This window comes from Tachypleus tridentatus, unplaced genomic scaffold (genome assembly GCF_004210375.1).
Source record: "Tachypleus tridentatus isolate NWPU-2018 unplaced genomic scaffold, ASM421037v1 Hic_cluster_2, whole genome shotgun sequence".
NCBI lineage: Eukaryota > Metazoa > Arthropoda > Merostomata > Xiphosura > Limulidae > Tachypleus > Tachypleus tridentatus.
Window position 1 is genome coordinate 9,682,742 of NW_027467782.1, and position 21,527 is coordinate 9,704,268.

The 21,527-nt window shown below is 31.9% G+C and overlaps 1 protein-coding gene across 2 annotated transcripts; it reads left to right on the forward strand.

Moving 5' to 3' along the window:
• Positions 1 to 67: 67 nt before the first annotated feature.
• Positions 68 to 21,484, forward strand: LOC143242645 (anoctamin-6-like). 2 transcript variants are annotated; one of them, XM_076486121.1, is made up of 6 exons: positions 93 to 513; positions 905 to 976; positions 1,777 to 1,868; positions 3,056 to 3,211; positions 15,589 to 15,737; positions 18,999 to 21,484. In XM_076486121.1, the coding sequence occupies exons 2-6, from the start codon at positions 928 to 930 to the stop codon at positions 19,123 to 19,125; spliced, it is 573 nt and encodes a 190-aa protein (XP_076342236.1). In that variant the 5' UTR covers positions 93 to 513; positions 905 to 927; the 3' UTR covers positions 19,126 to 21,484. The 2 variants fall into 2 exon arrangements, 1 of the variants encoding a protein (XP_076342236.1); XR_013023034.1 differs by lacking the exons at positions 1,777 to 1,868; positions 3,056 to 3,211; positions 18,999 to 21,484 and having other exon boundaries at positions 68 to 976; positions 15,589 to 15,722.
• The last annotated feature ends 43 nt before the right edge of the window (positions 21,485 to 21,527 follow it).

The window sequence follows — 21,527 nt, forward strand, 5'->3', positions numbered from 1 at the left end:
AAAACAACCTGGACTTTAAAGTCCATTCAACGGGACTTTGTGACTTTAATGAAAATGTCAAAATTCATCTTCTTCCACCCAATACATCTCTACTGCAATTAATGAATCACAGTGTCATTGTGACGTTTAAAGCTTATTATTTGAAGCGAACTTTTTCTCAAGCAATAAAGACTACAACTACAGAAGCTGCACTATCTTCGACTAAATTCTGGAAAAATTACATCATCAGAAGTGCAATCGAGAGTATCAACGATTCGAGAGTAACATGAGAGCAATATGGAAGCACGTTCTGCCTAATTGTGCAAGCGATTCCTGCGGCTTTAAGTCCTAAATTAGGGATGTTTCTGAAGACGTCGTTAAAATTGCACACAGTCTTGGATTTGAGTCTTTGGAAGTGGCTAATATTCGAGAGTGTACTTACACACATTCTCAAGCTCTCGATAATGATACGGTCCTTAATTTATACCAAGATCGGGCACATCAGGAAGAAAAAAAGTCCAGAGTGTAACGAAGGTGCCAGTGAAGAGCGGGAAAAATAATTTCCCTTACATAAACTTCACAAAATGTTTATAGCAATGGAAACTGCTTCAGACTTAATTATGAATCATGATCCAGACATAGAGCACTGCATTAATGCCAGACGAGCGTTAAGTGCTTTTTATGCAAAGATAGTTGACATGGTTTTATAAAGTTAAAAGCAAATCATTGTTGCAATCTGTGATCGTACATGTTGATATTGATTCAATAGCTGGATAATATTTGTCATCTACAGTGCTAGATTTGTGTTTTTAAAACATCTAATAATTCTCAAATAACTATGTAATTTGGTTGAATAATATATGATTGTATTTAGCAAGTGTAGTGTGTTTTCAAGTTTCTGTAAATGTCACATTTGGTTATCTAGATTAGCTGTTCAATATTAAGAAAATGAGTGGGGAAGAGCCTGATGTGGAAACAGGCCAAAGAATTTTAGCAGGTAAGTACCGAATAAGAATATAAATACTTCAGGACAAATATTGAAAAAGAAACATGTTTTTTCATGTTGTAATGGTACAAGTTTTTCTTGTCGTTTTATGTATGTATTTGATAATTTTGATTTAATGTCATCATTTAAACTGTTTCTAAAGAAAAATGTGCTTTTGCCTGTTCCACAAAATGTTTTGTATGTGTATAAAATATGCTTAATGTTCTTAATTTATTCTTTGAATTATTTAGCAGAGGCATTTAAAATAATAAATGTGAAACAAGATCTCTCATTTCATTTATCACTTGTTGAAATATTATACCAGTTTTAGGGAATTTCACCCTCAATTTGCCCCTGTCGAGGCTAAATCATGAGTGGTGAAATTCTCTGAAACTGGTATAACTCAAGTGACGAATGGTAAATCAAATCTTTGAAGAGACACTGTAGTTAAATGACATTTATAATTGTTTTGAGACTGAATGTTTTTAAAATATCTAAAAGATTTACAGCTAATAGGAGATTGTATTCAACAAACAGTTAATTTAGAGCCAATTTTATGATTGATTGGTCACTAATTATAGTTTGTCATTATCTCATTGAAAACGTCACCTGGCAGATATAAAAGACTGGTTAGTGTAGGTAGTGTTTGTTTATTTATTTTAAGGATTAATATTTGAAAAGTAAGAAAAATTTGGACATAAGAAAACCAGATTTTCCGTACAATTTACTTTTTAATTTCAACAGTGAACAACATTAAAAATTACCATTTCTGTGTATTCTTTCATTGTTTTAATTATTATTATTTCTGTCAGATTCAGAGTCTGAGTCGAGCACTTATGAAAGTGCTAAAGATATCAGATCAATATCAAGTGAAATTGATATTCAGATTGAGGAATCCACAGAGGTATTATTACATTGTTCAATAGTTAAAAAGAGTTTATGATTCTGTTTATTATTTATTACATGATGCATGTTTATTAGCACTTCTCCTGTTTTATCATTACAAAATAGTTACGTTGCTAACTTTTTTTACTTAAAAACATCAACAGATATTCAAATTTCTTGTATTTTAAAGTTCTAATGGTGTATGTAAAAAAATCAAATCTTATAAACAGTTTTTAATGTACAACTGTCATGTGAATTAAGTAGTTCAATAATTGAGGTATTGAATGGTGGAATAAATGTGTCTTATATACACCTTAAGTTGGCTTGATTCTTTCCAGCATTTTATATTCATTTATATATAGAACACTAGTGTAATTTTGATATGATTATATTTTGTATATTTATTAAGAATATTTACTGTACCCTTTTGTGTATATAACATGTTTTTTATCAAGGGAATTGATATTACAGGTTTAATGTACATGATATAATTTTTTTATACCAATCACTGAAATTAAATGCTTTTTTTTCAAAATCATTAACTATTCTGTAATATTTAAAGAAAATTTTCTTTCAGAATTATTTTCTTGAGGGGAAGAATTGTATTTGGTGAATTCTGTGGAGCAGAACATTCATGTGCTAAAGACACACTATGTCTATAAACATTGTCTAGTTTTATATCTAAAGATCTTTTGTACAAGTATGTTTAAAATGGTCCTGTTTTAAGGGCCCCTTACTTTTTATTACAAAAGTTATCATTTAGAAATAAAACCCTTAAATTTGGAAATTTTTTCTTGGGTGAGGTTACTTTAGGGGAAGTTTCCCAATGTTCTGTGGTAAGAATACTTATTCATTTATGCATCTTGTGAGCTTTACATGTACAGAAATTACAAGCTGCCACTAGGATATTTCAGTAAATGTGTTCATATACTCTTTAGAAGCCTATTAATATTTTTTTTATAAATACAGATTCACTTTTGATAGATGAAAAAAAGATCAAGTGTATATGTACATATTGAACTATTTTTGTTATGAACAAGAAACAGAACATTTAGACAAACCAACAATACAATTCCAAAATTCTGTAATTCTAACTAGGTTTTTATTTCATCTAAACAAAACATTTAGACAAACCAATAATGATTTTTGTTTAGATGAAATAAAAACCTAGATAGAATTACAAAATTTTGGAATTGTATTAACTAGGAACCTTCTTTGTTTGACGATGGATACCGTCGAACTGACTTTGTGTTAGTTTACAAGCCATCATCAGAGAAAGACAGCGGTCCTCATGAAAACATTAGACAACTTTTTGAGGCAAATCTGGAAGATGAAGGGTTGGAACTGGAACATGTTCATCAAGTAAATGTTGTTTTTTCATTACATATCTGTTATTTCATGATGAATTGTTAATAGATGGTTTAGGTGTTTGTTTTACATAAGAAAATAATGTATGAAACATAAAATTGTAAGAAATTAAAATTTAACTAAACTAACATTTTGTGTTTGGTTACAAGATTTCATGTAGTTAAAGTGATAAATGCAAGTCTTCAAAGTTTTTGCTTATTTGCAAAGCTGTTGTTTTGCTGTATCTTTCATTATTGTGTTTTTAATGTGTCTTTCTTCAGACTTGTTTTTATTTATATTACAAAAATATTCCTGTTCTGTAGCTGTTAACTCTGAATAGTTTATTATATATTTAACAAACAACTTGTACTAAGGAAAAAAAAAAGGTATTTATTTCAAGCATTAAGTCATATGAAATGTTTAAAGCTAGTGGTATAATTATTAGTATAACATTTATTTTTATTAATTACTTGAGGTAAAAGATAGCTTTGTGCATAGATCAACAAATTATGTAACTAACTTGATACACTGGTCTATCTAATGGTATACTGTATCACAGAAATAATTACAATGATTACATGAAGAGTTGGGTAACCTGTTTTTATTAATAATTTTACTTATAATCCTAGTAATATTTTATGAGGTTTATTAGGCTTAGAAGTTGTATATATACTCTGTTTGATGTGGAAATGAATTTTTACCCCAAAATGGGTTTTAACTTAATAATATTTGACAAAAGTATATTAAGGAAATTGCATATCGCTCATTTTTGCTTTTGTTCCCCTGGTGAGATAGTGATAGGTTTAGTGATAACACTAAAATCCAGGGTTGGATTCCCTATGGTGGACACAGCAGATAGCTCAATGTGGCTTTGCTCTAAAACAAACAAACATTATACTCATAACAAAAAATGATGTAGAAACCACACTAGAAACATCTTTTACTGTGTGAACCATAATATTCCTATTTTATTTAATCAATTCTTTAATGTATTAAAATATAGAACCAGAACTGACTTTAAATAATAAAGTAATAACATGATGTGATTAGTGCATTTAACTTTTCTCCCCCCACGGTGTGGATTTCTGTACATGGTGAGGGACCTCCCAGTGAAGGTTCTGTTTTTCTGGTTACCTTCTCTGGGATCTAAACATCCACCCACGTGGTGACCCATGAAGGAGAGGAGAGGATCCTGGTGATTGAAGGGTCCAACCCTAACACATCACTTTGGCCTTGAATTCCTGTAGACGGGCAGCCTTTGGGTGGCCCCCTTGGGTCAATCGGCTGGTCCACTTGGGTTAGAGTCAACCAAATACCAGTGTTGGAAGTTCTCAATGGGTGTTTTGGACATTGTGTCTGATGCTGGTGTTTGGGTATAGTGCTCACGAAACCATGGCGTTGCTGCAGTGTCCTTGCTTGACATTGTAGTGCGTTCCCTCGTAGGGCTCCATGGTAGGTGGGGTCAGTGGGAACCGAAATTTTCTTGTTTTCCTATGGATCCTCTTACTGAAAATTTAAGTAAAATAGTAAAAAAACAGTCAATAGGTAAATGACCACGTCTTGAAGACTCTGAGCAGCAATCTTCAACATCTGTAACACCTGTACCTCATTTTCTTATATTACATTCTCTTTCAGAAAAACTTTAGGGCAAATGTCCCCCTTTTTTATTCAGGATGGATTAGAGGGACTCGCTGGCTCTCAAAGTCAGTAAAGAAGCTTCGATCTGGAGACATATTGGTTGAAACATCCACATCCCAACACAGTGAACTCCTCTTGAATTCAAAGGCAATTGGGGATGTACCCATTGAGGTTACCCCTCATGCTACCTTGAATTCATTACGAGGAGTTATTGTTGAGAAGGATTTGAAGAACGTCCTTGAGTCAGAGATTCTCGTTGGTTTATCCACTTGCAAAGGTGGAGTTACACTGCTGACAAATATCCTCGTTTTGACACTTACATCACTATATGCACCTGTCACCATCAAGGCAGGTTATCTAAATTACAAAGTACGGCTGTACATTCCAAACCCTTTCTGATGTTTTCAATGTCAGAGGTTCGGCCACTCAAAGACGTCATATTGTGGTTCCCTCACATGTGCATGTTGTGGTGGCAAGGACCACGATGCCTATGAGTGTGACTCAGACCCACATTGTGTCAACTGCAATGGTTCTCACCCTTCCTACTTTTGTTCTTGCCCAAAATGGTTGGAGGAAAAGAGATGCAGCGTTTGAAAACGACTTGTAACATTAGTTATCCTGAGGCTTGGAAATTGCTGTCCGCCACTTCATCTCCGAGATATGCTGCTGCACTTCATTCCACAACTACAGTGGGAGTGCAGACAGATCTCTCTGTGCCTCAAGAGAATTGTTTTCAAAACAAATGAAAAGCATCAGACCTTGATGCTCTCGTTGAACAGTTGCCGTCTCCCTTTCTAATCCTGGGGTACTTTAATGGACATCATCCTCTCTGGGAAGTGCTGTTATTGATTGGAGGGTCGCTCTGTAGAGTGTATGCTGTCTGATCACAATCTTTCTCTTTTCACTACTGGTTCTTCCACTTATTTTCATGCACCTAGTCAGTTCTTTACTGCGACTGATATCTGAATTTGCTCCCCTTACTATTCTCCCAAATCCACTAGACAGTGATCATTTTCCTATACTTTTGAGAGAAACTGGCGTGGTCGATGTCACCTGACCAGCGTGCCCGGTGGAAGCTAGATCAGACAGACTGGTCCACTTTCACTACTCTTGCAGAACTTGATCCTGCCATCATAAGTCAGCCAATAATAGACGACTGTGTGGCAGTGGTAACTGACTGTATTATACAAGCAGGTGCTCAGTGTATTCCAAAAACATTAACACATTTTCCACGATATTCTCATCCGTGGTGGAATCCTGTCTGTCACATGGCACGAAAGGCTCAAAAACGGACCCGGGATACTTTCCTTAGATATCCCACATTTTTAAACCGCATCGCTTTTCAACAGGCCCGTGCACATGCTAGGTGGGTAAGACGTCAAAGACAGAAGGAATCTTGGATTAAATTCACAAATAGCATATCTTCTACCACCAGTTCCAAGGTCATATGGAATAGGATTTGAAAGGTCAGTGGGCACTACAAATCTGTCCTCTTCTCAATCTTACTCTCTGATGGCCAAGAGGTAGCTGATGTCCTGAGCATTGCCAATACTCTAGGTGAAAGCTTTTGCCGAGTATCTAGCACTTCTGCTTGTTCCTCCAACTTAATGGCCATCAAGACTCTTTCCTTCCGAACTGACTGTCTCTTCGACTATAATCGTCCCTTTACACTGGTGGAACTGAAAATACCCCTTTATCAGTCTGGCAGTACACCTGTTGAACCTGATGATGTACACTATGACATTCTGCGCTATCTCTCTCCTGCTTCTCTTGATAGAGTGGTGTTATGTTTGTGTAACACTCAAATCACTGTAAGAAACATTTTACTTTCTTGCCATCGTTACGATTCTCAATGACAGCACTATTTTAAACATGTTTTTTCCCAGGGATAATCTGTAACATTGGACAGTGTTATTGGTGATGGTAACACTGTCCACCTTGATAAAGTTTTTAGTTTTTTAATGGCCATTAATCTTTTATAATCTCATTTAAGTGTTGGATATTTATTCATTACACCTTTTTAATTGTGGCTCCCTTTTAAGAGTCTCAATCTCTCTAGTTCAATTTTAAATTGGAAAATGGCCATAACATTAAATAACTCGACACCAGGACTGGAAAGGCCAACTTCAGGTGACTAACGCTGCTGTTTGAACTACCCATTAGTCATCCTGGTGACTTGTTTTTACAATTTTGCTGCATGTCTTTTAACACTTTTATTACTTTACCTTTTGGTACTGGCCATAATGACAAATAACCAGGAAGCAGGACTGAAAAGACCAACTTCAGGTGACTGGTGGTGGTTCTTGTACTTACCTGTTAGTCTTCCTGACAGGCAATGATTATTACCATTATGCTAGAGAAAGTCCTTTACAACTTCTCTAACTCTGCTTTCTCTCTTAACATTGTAGACTAGGTGTCAACATTGGTTTTATGCTTTTTCTGTTTTTCAATGATATTTTGTTTAATCTTCATTTCCTTTTATGTATTTTACTACATTTAATTTATTTTTACCTTTTTACTGGATGTTTGATGCAGATCGCCTAGCTGCTTTGTGCCAAAAAACACTAATCAACCAACCAACTTTTCTCCTTTTGAGACCTTTTATGGGCTGTTTCAAAATGAGTTAAAAATAAATGAAATGCAGCAGGTGGTAAATTGGTTAATCCTCATGCTGAGGATAGGTCATAAGGCTAATGTTACATTTTCAGTTATATTTAAAGTGTAATTATCTCACTTTAATATCATTGTACATGAATAAACGTGACATCAAAACATGTTTAATAATTAAAATATTAACATTACATAAGTTTTAAATTCTTAATTTTATGAGGAAATACTTTAAAAAATCCTCAAACTCCCATAGTGTGAAATTGTGTAATTTACCCTCTAGTTTTTGTCTCTTCTCTTATTTATTTTTTCTCCTAAAAGTAGATGTGGTAGAAATTATTTCTTGTAACATAGTTATTGCTCAAGCAAAGCCTTCTATACAATTAGTTTACAGAATAATAAATGAGGAAATCAGACCCACTTACCACACCTGCCTCTCACATTCTATCTTTCACAAATTACCAGTAGTTCTTTCTGATGTCATAAACTATATTTATTTATATGCAATAAAAAGTCAAAGATTTAATCTAACAAATTATATATTACATCGTTTTTTTTCTACAAAGAATTGTTAATTTTCTCTCCAGTTCAAACATTATTTCTGTGTGAAATATTTTGATGCGTTTAGCTGAAGTTTTATCTCGTAGGTGGAAAGCCAGAGAAATTGTGATAGTTGTAGGACATTGTTTGTTTTCCATGTTTTATTATGTTGTGTATGTAAGTGCATTAATTAAACAAATCAAAAATTTTTAATCTGTTTGTACCTCTAATACAAAACACTAGGCTTAAATTTTGTTGAAAACAAAAAAATTGAAGATCTAGTGAAGTACTGTAATTTCTTGTTTTTCATATCTATTTTTTATTCATTAAAATGAAAGTAAATAAAATGTAAAAAAGTAGAAACTTGTTAAATTGAAGAAGGTTTAATTAGGTAAGATACCAATAGTACTACAAATGCTTCACAAGGTATGCTTGTGAGTAGTTCATGAGTTACATTATTTGATCATGTGACATATGATACACATATGTCAAGTTAAGTATATTTATGATGTGATTAAAAAAGTATCTTCATTAATGGCTTGTTATAGTTTGTACCTCCCAAACAAAACACTGTATCACTGATATTATTAATCACAGCTGAAGTTATTATACTATTACTGTATTTAGTTGTAATACATTTATTGTTTTGTATATTCATGGATTTCCCTTTTTTATCTGGTGGAATGTGTTAAGTTTGTTTCCTTTGCATGACCATAAAACACAGTATGATGTTCTTTCTTAAATGATGTTCAGCAGCTGTGTTATTAATCCACCACTTGAAGTAATTCTTTAATTTGATCTTGTGATTGCACTGGAAGACTGCTAAGGGTGTTAAGAAGAGAACAGTTTTGATTTTCTCATTTTTGGATTTAGTAAAGTAAAATGCAAATAAATTCTGAGCATTTACAGTCATTTATGAAGATGTAATTTTAAAGTAACATATCAAGGGAGCTGAAATCACTTATGTCTTAAATGTTGCATTTTGTAGAAAAGAAATATTACATTAATATGTAATAGGGTTTAGGGGTTTTTTGTCTACCATCACATCCATCCTGGTTGATAAATCCTTGTGTTGAAAAAATGTTTGTGTTGGCACAGAAATGTTACACACAAAAGATGGATTTAAAATCCTGTTTTTACATACTTTTAATTTGGAATCTATAATAAACTAATTAAGAAAAATTTACAGTTTAATGTGACATGAAAAATTTCTTCATGAAGTTCCACATAGTGGTTATATTCCCAGTCTTTGCTGCTCCTGAGATATCTTAATGTTAAATGTATGTGTAATGAAGAGGTCAATGGAACAGTACTAACTTATGAATTGTAAAAGATATATCACAGCTATTATAGTTTGCTAATTTTTTTTCATATACATTACAGGATCAATTACTTTTATGAAATATTAACGAGTTTTATTTGTTCCACAATTTTTTTGCACACAGTTGTCAGCTATAAAACTTAACTACTGATTGTATAACAACTATAGCAGTGACAGTTTGAAATAATTTTCAAAATGTTTGGCAAAATTTGTGCATTTTTGTTTGGATTAAAATAATAATTATAACATTCTTGTATTATTTTGAAAATGATCATGTTGTTATAGTATTCCTTTGATATTTTGTGTGCATCAATACTGAAATAATACACATCAGAAAGGACATAAAATGCTCAGATATGAATTCTGATGAATCATAAGTTAGAAAAAGTGTTCTTTCTTGCTCTCTTTACATTTTAGAAATTAATCTAACTTTTGGAAGCAAAATTTAAAGGTCAGTGCCTATAAATGTCTTCCATAGAACAAGAATGTATAAAAATAAATATATTTATATTAATATATTTGAGAAGTGTTTCAAATAATTGAAATGTTGTCAGTTCTTTCTTTAGAGTTATGACAACACTTTATACAATCTTTATAATAATGAATCAACTATTACTTGCCACCTAAGTGATGTAAAACACCATAAAGCTGTGGTTTAAGATATGGATAGATTTGAGATTTAAACTCTTAATGTAGCATCTATGTTAAGTTTGTTTGTATATAATTTATTTTTGACAAGTAGAAAGCTTTTATTAATAACAGATGAAGGTGTGGACATTGGCTTTTAAAAACTTAGTTTATGGTGATTATTGGTTCTGAAGTAAAGGACATAATGGGTATGTTATTGAATGGAATTCCTTTAATTCCAGCATTACTTCATCTTTTGCATGTAATTAGACATTGATTTTGTGGTATGGCTGAATGCCATATCCTTGTTTATTATCTTTAGAGTAGAAGGGTACATTTTCCTAAGCCAAATTTTTAAGTTTGCTCTGCACTTGTTTGAGATGTGGTTTTGAAGCTTATTACTGTTTTTGAATATATTCTTGCAAATTCTTTCATGGCTCTTAAATTGTTTTCAATTGTTTTGCTCTTCTCAATATTCTGTATAAACATCTTTCCTCACAGAGGACTGTGATGTATTTCTTGAGTGTATTCAGTAAATCCTTTCACAGCTGTATTGCACTGTCAAATTATTTAAACTGTGTTGTCGTTATAAACATTCCGTATTAATATTCTTCTTCATAAAGGGCTTTGACAAACATTCTGGAGTCTGTTCTGTAAGTATATTCATGACATTTAATATTGTCAAAGGACCATAGATTTGCCATAAACCGAATGTACACAAGTTAATCATTTTACGTACAGTGCTGTAACTCAAATTTATCACATCATACTAGAGCATTAACATGTGGACCTTTCTTTTAAAGTGTGATTAACCATCTGTATTAGTGATAACTCTCATTCTTTTCATTCTCTAAATTGTAGCAGATACCTATTTATATCATCTTTTACAAAGTGGAACCTTATACTTAATATTCACTTGAAAAATAAATTACAAAGGAGATAACTCATTATATTTGCACTTAAGCATTATTTTTTTGTACTGCAATGACTTTCATTCATTCTGAAGCAACTAGTGCTACATACCACTTATATTCTTTAAATATGTTTACAAATGTAGGTGTATTGTGGTGAATAAAGGAAAATTCAGTCATATAAATTACAGTCCCCTACTGCAAGTAGTTTAGTTTTCTACTTTGTCCTTTTCTGGGGTTACTGATGAGGGGAGCAGATTTCGAATAAACTGCTCTAATTTGGTGAAAAGTAATGTTTCAAATGATAAGCTTGACTTCATGTTTTTTTCTTGCTGAAACATATGGTATATATATATGATAATGAGAAAAAGAGTCAACATTATTCTAAAGACCACTGTCACTCCTTGTACCATCCCTAATTGCTATGTAGCATAATACATTCAACTGGTGGGAACTTATTCAATGTTACATCATCACTGTTTACAAGGAAGGGATGATAAGAGGATGTCAACAGTACAATGTGGAGTTGGTGTGATAAAAATTCTATTGTTGTGATACAATACTTTAACAGAAGGCTACATCAAAGTCAAGACCATTATGTAATTAATTTGAATGTCTGATACAGGGTAGCTGTCCACATAGAACAGATGAAAATCAACTGAGTAATAAATATTTCTAATTAAATATACAGTTTTACATTTTTGTTTGTAATCTCTTTGTTGTTGTCAGTTGAGTATTGTTGTTTGTTAGTGATATTCTTGGCTGTAATCCCAGTAATACCTCATGATAATAATTAGCTTAGGTGATTTAGGATAGGCTTAATTCCATGTAATAAGCTAGCAATGTAAATTAATTTTTATAATTAAAATGTAATGATAAAGCTTGTACTAATAAAAATAGATTTATAAAACAAACTCACCAGTACTGGTACCACAAAAATCCATAAAACAATTCTCCACTTTGTGCATTGAAGATTCAATAAATTAGAAAAATAACTAAAATTTATGCAACAACTATTTCTTTATTGCAGAGCATAGTTTCAAATAAAAATACTCTGATAACAAGAACGTTACTTCACTGTGGCTGCACATGTGTGTTTCATTATATCTTTACTGATGTAATGTATAAGTACAGGAAGTAATGAATAAAGTCAAACTATAAGAAGTAGCTGGAAAGCTAACATCATTATTATTATTATGACTAAGGACAAGATGTAGTACTAATGGTAAATACATTTACTATAACAAAATTACTGTTAGTACTGTAATAATACACCATGTAAAGAACATGCTTTAATTATATATAGTAAGATATTAAAGAGAAGTAAAGCTAATCGTGGCTGCAATATAACAGTGATTCATTATTACCTTAAAATTAATTTTCGAGAAATTATATTGTTGATTGTTATGTATTATAATTTATCTCAGATCAGTCTCCAATTTTTTATGTAACGTACATAATGTATTACAATTTCAAACAGCTGGAAATTTTAATTTAAATGTTAATTAAATGTTTATATGTATTAAATTTATGACATTTGTCAACAAGATTAATACACACAAAAGATATTTAATGTCCTTGTAGATATACTAATGCCATAACTCAATTCACTGAAGTTGAACAGGTTGTGATATTCAGTATCTATAAGGATTCCTGGTCAAATTCTATAGTTTTCTGATTAATAAGTATTAATCACAATTATAGCTTCTGTGGCTTGCAGTGCACTGATTGTAGTGATAAAAAAAATTGTTCTGCATTTTGGTGCATCGATTTATATGGCTTAAGGAGATAATCTTGAATGTTAAACCATTTTAAAAAATGTGTAAGCATTTTTGTAAAACAAATATTGTTGATTCTTACTCTCAAGAATCTTCTACAAAGTTAGAAAACAGCTGGGACTTGCACAATACACATCCAACAATATACACTACAAGCATCAAATTGAAAGAAATGTAGGCATCAGAACAAATGCATAACAGTAAATCTGTTGCATGATGTGTGAAATATTTGAAAAAAGTTTTATTATTTTGTAAAACTGTTACTCGTGTTATTGGTGGCAAAAAAAATTATTGGATTTATAACAATGTTAATAAAATATGGTGTTCACCTCGTGATAGGGGAAACATCATTTGTGAAACATTAGAGTGAGCATATGAGCTCCGTCTGTGAAATCTTGTAATGTTCTTTAACATAACTGTTATTTGTTAATATAGATTATATGTTTTGATTTTTTTTTCTTTTCCCAAAGTGAATTCGGGTAAATATGTTTAATAGTGTTTAGAACTCTGATTATTACTTTCACAAACACAATTAATATGCAAAGATTTATTAAAGTCTTTCTTACTTAGATTTATCGTGTAAGATATTGAAGTTTGAAGAAATATAAATCTGAAACTTGTGAAAATAATTCCTATAGCTATTTCCTGTATTTCTTGGGAAACATGTTGGACAAATTGTACATGTTAAGTAAAAATACATAGCTTGTAAGAATTTGTTTTAAAACTGTGATAACTTTAATGGAAAATATTATCATAGAAAGATCTAACATTGAGTGTTAATTCCTGTAGTTTGTAAAATATATTGAAATTATTTATGAATGATATTTTTAAAATTTTAATTAAAATAAAATGGTGTAATTATTACTATTATCAAATGTTTTTATTTGGTTTGATTTTTTGAATTTTGCACAAAGTTGCATGAGGGCTATCTGTACTAACTGTCCCTAGTTTAGTAGTGTAAGACTAGAGGAAAAGCAGCTAGTCATCACCACCGACTCCCAACTCTTGGACTACTCTTTCATGAACAGATAATGGGATTGATTGTCACATTATAATGCCCCCACCACTGAAATAGTGAGCATGTTTGGTATGATGGGGATTTGAACCCACGACCCTCAGATTACGAGTCGAGTGCCTTAACAATCTGGCCATGCTGGACCGAGTGGGAGTATCAACATCATCATGGCTGGGAGGGTGGTGTACACTGATTGAAGAATGCTGTCAATGCTGTTTGTCTAGCATGCTCACATTTTTTCTCTTTAAAGTTCTTTAGGGCACTTTTAACATCGTGTTCAATTGTTAAGGCTTCAATCACAATTTTGGTCATTTTTAGTCTGGATTTTCACAGTTTGATAAAATAGTAAAAATGAATTTGACAGCTTTTTCTGTTTTAAAAACAGTTGTGGTTCTGGTTCTTAGTCGTCTTTCTATTCATAATCAGCAAATTTTTGGTCAGTGTTTTATCAATTCTTCATTGGTCATTTGTTTATAGTATGATTTTAGTAAGTCATTGATGAATTGCTCTTCAATTCCATTAAAATCCAAACTGATGTGCTAATGATGTGATCTTTTTTCCATAGAAAAACATCTCTTTACTGCAGGGCAGAAAAAGTTGTAAACCAATCCTCAAAAATTGTTTTTGTTGCTTGAACCTGTTCTGTCTGGCATCTTCTTCCAATATAGATCAGTCTCTCAAATGTTGAAAACTTGATGGGTCGCATATCCTCTTTGTTCAATAATATCTTTTAAAACTGGTTGGCACATTGATGTTGCTTCCATGTCAGCACTTGCTGCCTTTAGGCTGTGTAAATTATGCTCTTTTGGTTTTTAATCTGTCAAGTCAGCCTTTGTTATCCATTATCTTTGGGCAATACTGATTTTGTAACTTAACAGATGCAGGTGTGGAAGACTTAGCACTTTGGATAATTTTTTCTTTCTTGATAGTTACTGTAGTTGATGGTGAGAACTTAAATGCTTTGGAATTTATTGCAAGTCTGGCTTCTGGCTTTTGTCAAACTTCTTGATGGTTTCCAATTTTGTTGTTACTGAAATGGCTTTTATTGCAGTTTTTTGGCTTACTGCTGGCACTGGAATCACTTGCAGTATGCTTACTAATCATTTTGTATTTAAGGGCAGAGTACAGAGTAAATAAAACTTTATGAGTACATTGGTTGACACCTTTCACAATTCAAACAAGACACTTAGGATGTATGAACTCTTCGCACATGGGCTGGTTAAACTGACGTGTCATGATGTTTAAGCAAGTTACATTCAAAATATAATTAAACCACTTAACTACTATGATGTACGAACAAACTTGACAACAAACCATAGATGATAATGCAGCTTTTAATTTTTTAATTATTTTTTAGTTCTTAATAATATAAGAAAATATTTAAAAACAATTTTAAATTACCCTAGTGTGAGAATTTGAATATTTGTTCTTCAGTTATTTCCTCTTTTGAACTTTCCCCTTGAACTATGAAATGTTATGTAAAATGTCATTAATATTCTAAATCTTTATCTTGTATCCTTCAATCATATGGAAATTAAGAGCAAACAATGAAAATGCAAGAACCTCTTGCCACACCCACCTTCAACTTGCTAAAATTTACAAATTGCTAATACAAGTCTTATTAAATTTATAATCAACAGGAAGTCTAGAATACAAATGATTGATTAAAGTATGATTCATCCAATATGATCTTACAGATAATTGATAAAATAGCTAATTAGAGAGCCAGAGACAGTGAGACAAACTGGGTATATCTTGCTTCAAACATAAATTATTGTGATATTACATATTTCTTCCTTTCTCTCTCTCTCTTTTGAAGAATGGTTTCAATTTTTCCACTGGTTATAAATTATGTTGTGATAAATTTGTTATACATTTCACATGTATTTCTGAGGAGTTCAGCATTTCTGAAATCATACACCAGTTTAAAAATGTTATTTTTGTATTTCTTTTAGGTACCAGAATTTCAGTATTCAAGGTGTGATGATAAAAAATTAAAAAGAGGTATAAGTGGTGTTTGTCATACAATTTCAAATCTCTTTGCCTCCAAAATATCAAAGAGGCAACAGTTTACAACTGAATACAGAAGAGCTAGGGAATACTTGTAAGTACACATGTTTGGGCTTTTTGGATTTTATTTGCTATAAATCTTTTTGATTTTTGGTCAGGTGATATTCTGTACATTTAGTTTTTTAATATTTTTTAATGTTTGGTTAGTTTTCTATATTGGCCAAAGCAACTTAAGGGCTAACTGCATTAGGATTTTAATGCTGCAACATCCCAATGGGTAAAAGTATGAACATGTTTGGGAACAGGGATCTGAACCCACAACCAGTGAGTCAGACCATTACCATCATTTCTTTTTACTATGGGCTTGGTTGAATCAGCCAAGTTTGTGACCCAAATTTATCTTTATAGTTTCAGCACAATAATTTCTAATATGTTTTGTGTATCTTCATAAAAATCTCATCAACTGTGAGTAATCACTAAATCATTTGTTGAGAAAAACATAATTTATAATGAAGTATCTTTCACTGCAAGAGTCTGTGAATATGTGGAATCAGAAAATTGACTTCTGTGGGTGCAAAGTGATTATCATGTAGATTAAAAACACTTAAATCATCTGAAATTTAAATTTAAACATCATAAATAAACTTAAAACATTTTAGTCAGTAAAACTAGACTGTATTTTGTATTATTCCACCCAAACTCTGTATGAGATTTGTCAATATGACCAATTTTGTAACTATTAAAATAAATCAATTTTTTTTTCTATTGTGTGTAATATATACTTACAACACCTGTCAGCATCTCTTCGGTATCCTCGAGTGCAAGTGAGGTTTTCTGCTGGAACATACACTGAAGAAAACAACAAAAAGATTAATCCTTTTTAGCTCATTCACTGTCATTGATAGGAATAGAAAGTTTTACAGAGTGCTAGAGATTCGTATAAAACTAAAACGCGTTCTTCAAAACGGTTTCTTAACAGCAGACTTTTATATCTTTATATGCTGAGTAACTGAGTCAACTCATTAAACTAATCACAGAAACTTGAAATTTTATGAAAGCACTCACAGTTCTTCTCTTTATCAATTATGTTATACCTTGAGGTACGTTTCACTTCCTTTGGTATTTCACTTGTAAAATTTTTGTTTGGCAAAGTTGTGGATGTATCAAAATTTCTACCTTGAGTCGACTTGAATACATAATATTGGGAACATCTTTTATCGTAATTTTAAGTTATTGATTATTCAGATAACGCTAACAAAAATCCACTTCGTAAATATGGTTTGTATCTTTCCATTTCGTAAGATTTCGCTTAAATATACAGAAGCTGAGTTCATAATATCAACATTCACTTTGGCATGGTTGATACAAGCGTTTGCAGAAGGCTGGCTGGAATGTAATTCCAAGTGGTGAAGGTGGCTTTACGAAGATCACGCACTGCTTGGAAATGATGTCCATTTCTATAGACTTCCCTTTCCATCTATCCCCAAACATTTTCAATGGGGTTCAGTTTGGGCAAATACTCTGGATAGTCCAAAAGAATCATATTATTCGCCATTAAAAAGTCCTTTGTCCTGCAGGCACTGTGGATTGCAGCATTGTCCTGCTGAAAGATCCAGTCATTTCCACACAAGCAAGGGTCTTCAGTCAATAATGATGCTCTCTCCAACATGCCAATGTAGCCAGCTGCTGTTTGATGCCCCTGTATAACCTAAAGCTCCATTGTTTCATGTAAGGAGAAAGCACCTCAGATCATGATTGACTCTCCTCCACTGTGTCAAGGAGAAACTGTCTCTGGTGCGATATCCTTATTGTACCAGTAACGTTGGAAGCCATCTGGATCATCCAGGTTAAATGTTTTTCTCATCAGAGAACAAAACTTTTCTACGTCCCATGTTTGGTGCTTCTCAGCAAAGTTTAACCGAGCTGTTTCGTGGTGTGGAAGGAGGCGTGGCTTTTTGAGGCATTTATGGTTTTAAAGCCTTTCTCTCGTAGATGCTTCTTATTGTTCTTGAGCTGCATTCTGCGTCCGTAAGGGCCTTAATCTGGTTTGATGATCAGCTGGTGTCTTGCTGGACAACCCATCGAATCCTCCTGCTGAACGCTGGCGAAATTTTCTTGGGCCGACCACTTGAAATTCTTGTTCCGTGTCCCCCAGGGTTTTTTAAGAATTTACAACAGCAATTTTACTCTGCTTAATCTTACTAGCGATGGTACGTTGAGAGAAATTTTGCTTTTGCAGCTCGACAATTCTGCCAGTTCAAACTCTGTCAACTTTTTAGCCTTTGCCATGTTTTTACCCAATGTAACACAGGAGATGTCAGTGGGAGATGTTGACAATGCTAATGCTTGAACACAACGGACTAAATTTCGTGACGTGTTTACCAATTAACGCTTCATTTCAGTATGGTCTTAAACTTTCGACCAGCTAGTATTTAGGCTAATTTCACAGTATTCACATTTTCTCTATTAAATGCTAAAAACGTTTTTTATTTTTATTTTTCCTTTTCTTATTTTCATATTTTGAAGCTGTACTCAAATAAGTGGCTGAGTCTAACAATGCAAAAGGCATATTTTTCTTTATGTTCATTGGCCTTAAGATTTTGGCCAGCGGTGTATATAGTTTTCTTGCCCTTGATCTATATCGACATAAATACACCCACCACACAAGTTATAAATAACTCGGGGAACATATAGCTCATGTTGTCATTATGAATGATGTGATAAGTGAAATGTTCATGAATGTACACTATGGTTTAATGTTTTACTTCATGATGAGTTTTTGTTTTTCAGAAGTGAAAACATGAGTCAGTCAGTAATGGCACTTTTGATATTACTTGCCCTTTATGATTTAAAAAAAAATTACAGAGTAATAAATCACAATTTACTTCAAGAAACTAATAACTTGGATGGTTGTTATAATGTTGTGTAAAGCCATCATATGTAAAGTTGGTTAGAAAGGAATTTAGATGTAACAAAGGATTTGTCTTTATTGTTAAGCCTGTATGGTTCATCAGCTTCTATATTAAAGATTTTATATTGACAAGTAAGATCTATATAATAGTGCATGTAATGTTACATCAGAATAAGATCAATAACATAAATCATAACATCCTTTACTGGCCCAGTACAGGGTTCCAGTAAGAAAAGAGTATTGTCATATTACTACATCTGTATCTATTAATAAATGTAGTGCATCATTATTTAATGTGTTATACATCTAAAGGAACTCTAATAGTTAATTACTTTGTAAATGTGACTTGTTGCTCTAACAGGTGAAAGAGGTTTGTAATTTTAAAAATATTTTGTTCACGTATGTTCATATTTGTGTAAGTTATTTTTCCTGGTCTTGTTAAAGATTTGATGTTCCAGCGAGGAAAGAAGATTTCTTTAACCCAGCCCAATGTGCTCAAATTGTGAATTTTATTTTGAACCAGAAAAGATTTAGTAATAATACAGGAGAATTTTATGCATTTGGCAAGTGAAAAAAAAAATTATTTCCCGTAATATATTTTAACATAATATGTATTTAATTTCCTCTCTGTATAATTTACTGTGCATCAGAATTACTGAAAAAAATTCATGAGCTGAATTTATACTTTTTGAAAATAAATTTCTTTATTATGAACTGAGTCATTAGATAATCTAGAAGTGAAAACTGAATTTTTTCAATTAATTTTATATAATATGAAATTATTTTATGTATCATGCTTATATGTTTTTCCTTGCATTTTAATATGATAACATTTAGTGATGAGTTTATAATAATTAAAATGCATGTAGTTAGCTTTTCCTGAGAGGTGCTAAAAGTATAAAAAAGTTTCCAAACAAAGAAAACTTTTTAAATTGACTTTTGTAATATTTTCTGTAAGTCTTCCAACTATTCCATAAGGCAGTTCATTATGTTTACTTGTAATAAAGTTTTACACAAAGTACCATCATATACAAGTGGTGATACAAATTTCAGTTTTGAGTACAAATTAGCTGTCATAAATTATGTTTACAGTTTTGCTGTGACCTCTGCTGTGGGTGATTCAAAGTGCTTGTGCCACAATTGCCTACCATGTTGTACACAAAAATGAATTAAACACTTTTATGAAGAGTCTATATTAATAAATTTAGTTTTTAGTTCACTTCTATGTTTTGGCCAATCAGTTTTAAATTTTGAAAAGTAACATAACAGAGGTTGTAAGATGTAACTTTTCAGTATCATGTTAGGATTTACTAACACGAACATTAAGCTACTAAAATTTATATTAAGATACAAACATGAGCTTAACATTATCACAAGTAAGGATCTGAAATTTGCATAGCTTACCTTTTTGATTTACTGATATATCCTTAAGTTATTTAGTCCAGCACGGTCAGATGGAGAGGGCACTTGAATCACAGTCTGAGGGTTGCAGATTTAAATTCCTGTCACACCAAACATGCTTGCAACTGTCAGGGCATTATAGTGTAACAGTCAATCCCACTATTCATCGGTAAAAGAGTGGCTTAAGAGTTAGTAGTGGGCAGTGATGACTAGCTGCTTTCCCTCTAGTCTAAATTAGGGACATCTAGCACAGATAGCCCTCAAATATTTAGTAGAAATAATGTTAAGAAATCTGTTAATTAAAAATTACAGTGTGTATTTTTAAATATCTGTGTCTTAAAATACTCTTTGAGTTACAATGATTCATACTTATCATCATTATATTTAGTTTTGACCTTGCACTGACCAGCTGCTGATTTGTTTTCTCATGTATATATAAAATCCCAAGATGGAACATCCACCTGAACTTTTCTGTCATATTAAACTTTACAATTTAAATTTAGAGAGTTGTATTTTTTAATGTAGTTTGACATAAGACTGTTAGTGTGTACCAGAAGTTTTGTTATTTATCACATGATGTGAACAGTTAATGAATCTAATTTTATATAGCAAACTGACAAGAAGTGTTTAATATTCATAAGTTAATACACAGAAAACAAGAAGCTATAATTATTAGAATGTACTGATTGATTGGTTGGCTACCTTTGCTTATTAACACTTGATTATATCTCATAAGTTTCAACTAGATTAAGTTTTAGTCCTAAAATTAATTGTGCTGAATAATATTCATAAATATAAAAATTAATAGTAATAAATAATATTAACACTCTATGTGTATGGGGTCAGTCCAATAGGGAAACACCTGCTCATGTGGAGCTGTAAGTACTAATTTTTTACTATAATTCTAAATTTATGACACATTCATTTATGAAATTTGTCAAGCTTTGAGTAACCATAACTGTATTGTACACAAGTAATCAATATTTCTATTAAAATATTTCCCATAAAGATCTGTCTGTGAATTTCCAAAGCCTTAAATGAATCAGTCTGAGTGAAAGTTTCCATGCTAAAAAAATAAAAAAAAATACTTCTTTTCAAAAATATTTTTCTGGCAAAACTTTACATATCTACTATTTTTTCAACCGTAATACTAATAGAAATGAAATTACCAATGTGCAGTGAAATGAGAAACTGAAAAATATGAAATATAATGAACAATCATGTTTTTTCCTCTCTGAATGCTAGGCTTTCTATTTTCTTCAAAGTTTCAACTTAGCATCTCCCTATACTCTTCTTTTAATTCGTGATACAATCACACAGAAATGTAAACCAATGTACAGTTAATGGTTATAGGCTTCTTAAACTTCTAAAAAAGACTTAGTCACTGGCAACCCTGTAGTACTTGACGTGTGTGCTTGGGTTTGTTATGTATGATATGTGTGTTCCAATATATGATATGATATATGGTGATGAATAAAAGTCATTGCAATCACTGTTTACATTGTTTTATTAAATATTTTATATTTAAATATTTCATGCCTTGTGTATTTATACTGTGTTTTTCTCCTGTTT

Excerpts from the sequence above, each read along its gene's own strand:
- LOC143242645 (XM_076486121.1), top strand. The coding sequence starts at position 928 with ATGAGTGGGGAAGAGCCTGATGTGGAAACAGGCCAAAGAATTTTAGCA. Across the intron at positions 3,212-15,588 it reads AACTGGAACATGTTCATCAA|GTACCAGAATTTCAGTATTC; the intron begins GTAAATGTTGTT and ends TATTTCTTTTAG. Across the intron at positions 15,738-18,998 it reads AGAAGAGCTAGGGAATACTT|ATTTGATGTTCCAGCGAGGA; the intron begins GTAAGTACACAT and ends GTCTTGTTAAAG.